The 8020-nt window shown below is 44.0% G+C and overlaps 1 protein-coding gene across 2 annotated transcripts in view; it reads left to right on the top strand.

Moving 5' to 3' along the window:
* Nucleotides 1-1329: 1329 nt before the first annotated feature.
* HAO1 (hydroxyacid oxidase (glycolate oxidase) 1) overlaps nt 1330-8020 on the top strand; it is a 25723-nt gene continuing 19032 nt past the window's right edge. The window contains exon 1 of one of the 2 annotated variants that reach the window (XM_009587773.1): nt 1330-1470. In XM_009587773.1, the coding sequence (XP_009586068.1) occupies nt 1334-1470 (137 nt within the window). In that variant the 5' untranslated portion in view covers nt 1330-1333. The remainder of the gene's footprint in view (nt 1471-8020) is intronic. The other variant, XR_683608.1, reaches the window with a different exon arrangement.

Here is an 8020-nt window from a genome sequence, read left to right as displayed (position 1 = left end):
CTTACAGCTGGCACCGTCCTGCCTCAGCCCCTGAGATATTCCTCCAAAGATATTTGACAATCTCCTTTGAATCTTAAGCATTTTTCTCACTCTTTGCAGAATATCGTGTTCCTAGTTGTTATTTATAAACCAGCAGCAAGGAAGATGGCCATGGTTCTCAGAGAGATATATGTATATTTAGCTTGATGTAATCTGAATTCTTCAGCCTTGCTGAAGAATGAGAACATTAAGTCACTTAAAGCCCAAAATTACTGAAGGGAGTGAGGCACGGCCGTACGTCTGTTGCATTGCATTTCTTCCTCTCAGTGCACCACAAATAATGAACAGTGAGCAAAATACAGGCTCTCTGGTTTGCTTGCACCAGAGAGAGGTGTGCGATGAGCGCGGTGCATGCTGTACAGTCTACCACATCTTGCACTATGATTTCTTTCCAATTAAGGTATCGATTTCTCCTTTCTCCTCAAAATCTGGTTTTAATAAAATGGCATTGTTAATAATTGAAACGTGCACAGCCAGAAAACTGAATTATATATACACATGATGTACTGGTAAGTTTTCCATGTCAAACAAATACTGTATACCTGTTGCAAACGATGTGTATTTGTTAAATATTAAGTCAAGATTCAATCAAGAAATCTTATTCAAGTCTTTTACACTTTGGATGAGTGTCATCTCGTTGATAAGCTAGTTTTATTTCCAGCTGGTGAGTGCATCTGACTTTGTAATGTTTTAAGAATAACTAGCTCTCTCTAGGACTTGGAGCTGGAATTGCCTTAAAATCAGGAGCCGTTTGCCTGAGGACGTATTAGATGGTGGAGCTGCCTGGCAGCTGGGTCCCTGCAACTTAACTCGGTATCCAGGATTTTAATGGAAATAACTGGAAACTGGCTTGTGTTAGGTGTTGTCCTAAATGCCAGTCCAGGCTGGGACCTGCTTTTATAAATATCTAAATCAGGATTTTGCTTTTTGGACGTAAACAGTATCTTGCTTGTCTCCTGGATATTTTGGATGATAAAGGCATACATGAGAGACAGTACATTCCTCTTAGTGCAGGTTGAAGTCATGCTTGCTGTACCTACGTATTTCTCTCCTTGCTGATTAATTTTCTATCTTTTTGCCATATTTTATTCCATTATGTTCTAGGCTGGCCTTGACCACATGAAATAAAATGCGGTGCTGAAGTCCAATATGACGCAAGCAGTTGGTGGGGTTTTTTTTGGTATGAGGGTAAGTCGAATCCTGATGAGGTCCCGTATTAATGATTTACAGACAAAAATACAGAGCTTAAAAGAGAGGGAAGCAGGAATAAACTAACCCTGTGAGATCTGCAAACATGTCTGGAAAACCAGTTTGCATTGCTGATTTTGAAGAGTATGCTAAAAAATTCCTCCCTAAATCAGTGTATGATTATTACCGATCCGGAGCAGATGACCAGGAAACGCTAGCCGATAATGTAGCAGCATTTTCAAGGTAGGAGGATGATTTAAGGCTGGAGTGGAGGGGGGGGAGTTGTAAATTCTGCATTATTTGTAGATGTAGTGCAATACTAGATTTTTCTGTGTGAACAAAACTCAATTTTTCTGAAACTTTGTTTTTTTTAATCAAAGACCGTCAAGTAATTCCTTTTCAGAACAACTGTCTCTCCCCTTTCACTCCTCCACCTAACATTTTCTGTCGAAAAGCAGCCCCTAAAATCCATTAGCATCTTTTTAGCTTTACCTGCATTTTATTTCTCTTGTTAACATAAATTCTCTAAAGTTGTCCTTTGGCTCTAATATTTAATCAGCTGATGAAACTAATTTCTGTATTTTGGGCTATAATGCCAGCAAGGGATTCTTGTGGTGGGGTTGTACCTTTTAGGTCCCGAGTCGGTTTTGCCTTTTGCGTGTTCTTCCTAGACTGAATTAGTTACGCAGCCTTCCCCGCTAAGTGCTTGTGCAGCATTGCTAGATCAGAGCTGCTTAGCCTAGCAAAAAAGAGTTGCGTATCCTCGCTCTGGAGCGAGCTGTGAAAGCCAGGGCTCAGTACTGGGTGGCCAAGCCGTGCTTGGGGGGTCTCCAGCAGAAGGTCAGCACTTCACCAGGAAATATTGTAAATGATGGGAACTATTATAAACCAGTTTTGACTTAGACTGGGCCCCTGTACTGTTGTCCAAACCTGAACTCGGGTCACCCTTTGCCTCAGAAGTACACGGTCAACACAAAGTAAGTCAGCGTTTGCTGTCAGATTCGGTGGAAGAGTGTCAAAACTCGCGTCAAGTCGGTTGGTTCCCTGGCCCCTTAATCTCCGCTGCTGCTCTGCCCCCAGAGCATCCGCCCAAGTGCTACAGAGGAAAGAAGGCAGTGGGAGGCGGATCGCCTCATCCCGGCTGAGCCCAGTCGAACTGCTTAACCAGCTGTTGGCTTCTCTTTCCTTCAGGTGCTGTATTGGTGCAGGCATTTAACCCCCCTGCACTTGTCTTTGCTAATCTCTAAAGGCTTTGTCTTAAATTCCTCTGAGTCTAACAAACCAAAACAAGATTTTTTCCAATTTGTGTTTAGTCTTTCTTCCTCCCCACTTTGCTTTTCTGCTGTGGAGCAGCAGTCACGGTTACCGCTCCAGTTGCCTTTCCGTAGGCTATGAGCAGTTCAGCTGGAAATCCCACGCAACTTTAAGGCTGTAGGAAACTCAGTGGTAATTCACTGAGTGGGATCTCAAAGGTCGGATCGCAGAAATCAGCTCAGAACCTTAATTTTAGGGACATGTATAGAAAAGCTTTGTAATGAGGGGAGAAGAAGAAAACTAACCTCCACTGCGACCACTTATTCCAGACCTGGTGCTCCATGCAGAAGCCCCCATCACGGACTGGAAATCCCCTTGTGCTTAGGGCTGCTCAAACACAAGCCAAAGGACCTCTCCGGCTCCAAGGAGTACATAGGAGCAGGAGGGGATGTAGCAGTGCTCACCTCCTTTTTTTTTTTTTTTTTTATTTTATTTATTTTTAATGCTTCCAGATGCTATGATGTTCTTTGCCCTCATAAAAACAAAATGAGATGTTAAGGAAAGGACACTCAAAGGAAGTGCTCAGAGGCAATAAACTGTAGAAGTAGTGAACTTTTTACTACTGACTGCTACAGCTAATCATGACTAAGCAAGAGCTGGATCTAAACTGCCCAGAGACAGCCTAACTAGAAACTGGGTTTGTCCACTTGCTGGTTTGGTATTAGTGGTAAGATAAGAGCAGCTCTGCTTTGAAGCTGTTGCCCATCATAAGGGCAGATTCCTCTGATAAGAAGACCTCCTCGCGTTGGGCTGCTCACCTGTGGGGTTCAGGTTCACCTCCTCTTTCCTGGCATCTTCCGTCATATTTTCAAGAGCCTCCAGTTTTAGGCGTTCAAAACTGTGGAGCTTGCAGGCAGCCTGGAACTGAAGGAGATATTAATTAGCAGTGCCTTGAACAGCCTGAAACGTTAAAAAAAGAAAGTAAATTAAATTTCCCAGGTGGCTAAAAGGCCCTCAATGCTGGGTTCCTGCTCCTCAGCAGTGGAGTTAGGAAGGGGATGGAAGCTGTGTTTCTGTCTTTGCTTTCCCTCCCTTTGTATATTTGTCTTAAAGAAAACAAGATCTAATTTCCGCAGTAGCTTTAGGCCATTTAAACGTCTTCCAAAAAGGCAGTTAATAAAGTCTAAAAGACTTGACAATGGGGTTTACTCTATTGAATCACCAAACAACAGGACTTGTTGACAGCCAAAGAGAGAGGTCAGAGATGTTGAAGTCAAAGCTTTGCTTGTTACCTTCCATCGCTCTACATCTACATCTCTTTCTGGGTGTCCACCAAAGCACAGAAAAGTACGGTGATGTGCTGATGGTCACCCAGCAGATCAGTGAGAGAGCTGGGATGGGAGCCTGAAACCCTGGTGAGACACGCGGTCCCCTCCTTTCTGGTGGGTGCAGAGCTAGCACAGCTCTTCCAGTGCGGATGGGCATCGCAGCTGAAGTCGTCTGCTGGGGCTGAGCAGCTTTACCTGTATGAAGTGGAAAGGCAGCAGGGCTGGAGCATGGATGTAGTGATTTACAGCTTCATGGACAAATGTGCTCTTTTATCTGTCCGTAACAAGAGGGAGATGATAGTAAAGGCGGTCAGAGTTAAAAATAGCCCTTATGTAGCACCGAAAAACATAAGTTAAATCATTCTCAACATTTCTGGTGCCTTCCTGTAGCTGTCTATTTGCAAACTGAAATATTGCCAGGAAGCACTTGCTGCCTGCAGCCAGATGGACCTTCCTCTCTGCAAAGGTGACCCCCTTTAACGGGCTGTTGAACCTTTTTGGAAGCATGTCGGGCACAGGGACCAGATGCGGTGGTGGATTCCTATTTTCTTAGCACACGGGATGCTATGGTTAACAGTTTATTAGACCGTGTTTGCAATGGCTTCCTGGCAACACATCTAGAAAAGGTAGAAACCTGGTAGAAAGACTTCACGGTATTTTGGTTTATAAGACCTGTTTGACACAAGCAACTTTTAAAATCTTTCTTTTTCTTTGATGCTGTTGGGAGAAGTACGGCCTCATCATTGAGGACGGAGGACTGCTGCTCACCCTGACTCTCAGACCGACCTTCTGTGTCTCTGAGCATGTTGCTGCTTTTTCTCCCTGTTCCTGAGTGCAGCTTGTGGGTAAATATAAAGTAAGATGGACTTTACACCCCTGAGCCACAAAGATCACAAAGTCAGATGACTTTGTGACAGAAATGAGTACGTTTATCTTAATTTCCCATTGATTTCCATTGTCAGAAGTGGAAACCCTCAGTTGCAGGGTTCAGCCTGATTAAAAATGTTTACAGTTTTAAATCTTTATGTATATGTATAAATGTTTGTTTAAATGGAAGAGAAGAAAGCTGGAAACTGAATCAGAAGCATGAATTGTTAGCCCATACCTTTGTGGTGCAAGATTATTCAGGTGAGCAAGACTGCTAGGACGGATTGTATTTGGAGAAAAATCAGTGTTGGGTTTGTCTGTGAGCTCTTTATTTTTTTGGCAACAGAATGGTTGCATTTATGGAGAAATAAATAGATTATTATTAAGGACTGATCTAGCAAATGAATGGTAGTTTCTATAGGTGCTGGAATACGTTTGGAACGGCCCATGCAATTTTTGGAGCAGCACAATCCATGCTCATTAGATTGTAAAATGAATGTCCTGGCCTTTTGATGGCACAGGAGCTTGAAGTACTTTGGTAATCAGACACCAGAGCATAAAATGTCTCCAAAAGGCCAGTGTTTAAGATGAGGTTAACACTAGGTACAGTAACTCTTCTCTAGCTTCCAGTCCTTCTGGGATTGAGGGAAGAACCAGAGCTCGCACATCAACATCAGTGCGTTCCTGCTAAGGCAAGATAATTATTTTTTATTCAAGGTTTTCAAATGATGTGGAGATGGCACTGGCGTAAGTGAGGCATTAAGGCCAAAGACGACGATTTGGGATGTCAAAGCATACGTTACTCCCTACGGCGTCTGACTGCATTCACCTTGCGTTTGCTCTGCGTCCCGAAACACCGTGTGTCCTTCCAGTGCCATGCTGTCTGGCGATTAAATTCACTCTCAAGTTGTCAAGGAACCAAATGCCCGAATGGAGAATAGATTTTATGACAAGGTCAAGGACGCCTTTAGCTTGATGGCATTCAAGAAATCAATCTGAAATCTCCCCTTTCAGCATTTTAATGAAGGGGGACGTCTGTGTGTGTGTAGGAACGCGTTTCTGCTAATCCGCCGTGACACCTTCTGCCACTGACTCGCGGCGGCCTTTGGAGAAGATGTGTTTTGCTGTCACATATGAGGAACAGCAGTCGCTTGTTTACCAGTGACAGCATCGATGCGTATTTTTCTGCAGATGTATCGTTGTCTTGTAGCTAGATATTAAGGGCATTAAAATGACTGGGCACATAAATAATTTAAATATTGGTTAAAAAAGCAAGGCTGAGAATGTGATTGGGGTCAAACAAGCATGTGAAGTTGTAGGGAGGAGAAAAGAAAAGAAATGCTTGCAATAATAAGTTGGTAACGTTTCTGCGATGTCTTTCACCTCGGATTTGTAGAGTGCTGCGAAAAGAGTCGCTGTGTGGATGGCGAGACACCCTGGGAGAGAGAAATCAATTTTTCTCAAGCAAAAGCAGCTGTTGCTTAGCCTTGCCCAGCACCAGCACCTGCCCCTTATGATGGGAAGTGGAGCTGGAGGGGAGACTAAGGTAGCAAAGTGGGTCGGAGTTGGGAGGGAGACTGCCTGAACGGTGTGTCCTTGCCCAAACGCGCCGCTTGCGATGCGGCACGAAGGGATTATTTAGCATGGACTTGGAAGGGAAACAAGAAGAGCTGCTTCAAAATGTGTTGCAGTTTGAAAATTTCAGCATTTTTCACAGCGGAAAATGAGTGGGGAAAGCAGTGAATGCTTCCCTTTTACCCAACTGCAAGATAATTTACATTCTGAAATTTTTAGCATGGAGTGAAGGGAAAAAAACCCGCTAATCTCCCCTCCTTTCCTTTCATCCTTCTTTCAAAAGGGCATTTAGCTGAAGTTGCCTAAATCGGGAGCACTTGCTGCCTTCCCCACTGCGGCATCTCCCCGCTTCCAGCTGGGAAGAAAGATGCACTCGCTTGCAATTGCTGATTGCAGCATGCGAGCGTGGACTTGGCTGGAAAAAAATGTGGGTGATGAGGAGAAGACGAATTTAAAAAAATATACAAGGTTTTTACAAGATATCCAGGAAATCCTTCCACTGAAAGACTTGGAGGAAGCAGGTGGTGTGTGGCAGCCTAATGAATGCATGCTGCGGTTAGTGGGAAATACTGCTCTTGGGTTTTGTTTGCTGCTGTTAAGGGCATTTCCCTATGGCTCGCCCAGAAAATGCCTCATTTCAAGTGTCTGGCAAACTCGCAGCTGAAAACACCCATGTTTCCAAAGCAAGATCAGATTTTATTTGAAGAGTGTAATACTAAGGTAGTGTTTTTCGTGGGACGCGGTAAATGCTCAGTTCTGAGTACTGATTTGACGTTGGTCTAGAGGATGTGATCTGATAAGGTGCGAGGGGAAGAGAAGCCACAGAAGGCATCGGAGGAGACACTTAGGCTCATCAGTCCCAGACTTTAAACCTGGGGACCCCAAAAAGCTCATGGATGGAGTAATTTGATGGTACATAAAGGTGAGTAGGAAGGAGGCTGTTTATCGCTGCTTGAAACAGCATCGTCTTTCTTGCGTACCCTGTTGGGAGGATTTTTGCTCTTTCTGTTTCTTTTCCCAAGCTAAAAGCACTACAGAAATGTTGGTACCTCAGGACTGCCGCTCACGTGTGTGCTTTGAGATGGCAGTGGTTTGCACCAGGTAAAAATCTGATGGTCTGGGACAGCAGAGAAACTAGGAGTCTGGGGAAGAGGGAGATACTTCACATCCTTATGCTTTTGAGTTTGACCGTAAAAATGAGCAAGGTTATGAAAGGATTTTTGTTTTCTTTATATTTGCTGGGAAAAGATGTCTCGGAGCTAGGAGAAAGCCTTCGGAATGAGGATTAGGAAGAAAGGGGGAGAAAAAAGTCATGTTTTCTTTGTCCCACCCTCAGCCCATCCTCCCCTGAAAAATAACAAACCAATACAATAGCCTGAAAACAAGTCTGAGGAGACATACTTGCAGTGTGTGTCTTGGCATCGAATAATACAGCTGACTCCCACAACTACACGTGTCCTTCCAAGCATCATAACCATCTTTTTCCTCCCTGGGGAGCGCTTCCTGGAGAGCTGGCACGACCTGGTGCTCTAGGGCTGCAGAAATTTGGATCTCATCCTGGCTCTGTCCCAGGCTTCTTATGGAAATGTCTCTTGATCTTTCTGTAAAATGAAGAGATTGTGTCTTGCCTTTTTTTTTTTTTCTAACTTGTCAGCTTAATATCCAAGCTCAAGCTGACCGCTACTCGCTGTTGGAGCATAGTCCGAGGGTAACAGTGGCTCTGGTTGCTATCTCCTTCCTAGTAATAATAATATCAGCCTCAGGCTTTC

This window comes from Fulmarus glacialis, unplaced genomic scaffold (assembly GCF_000690835.1).
Source record: "Fulmarus glacialis isolate BGI_N327 unplaced genomic scaffold, ASM69083v1 scaffold3141, whole genome shotgun sequence".
NCBI lineage: Eukaryota > Metazoa > Chordata > Aves > Procellariiformes > Procellariidae > Fulmarus > Fulmarus glacialis.
The sequence above is the reverse complement of the archived record's forward strand: the minus strand, read 5'-3'. Positions and strand labels throughout refer to the sequence as shown.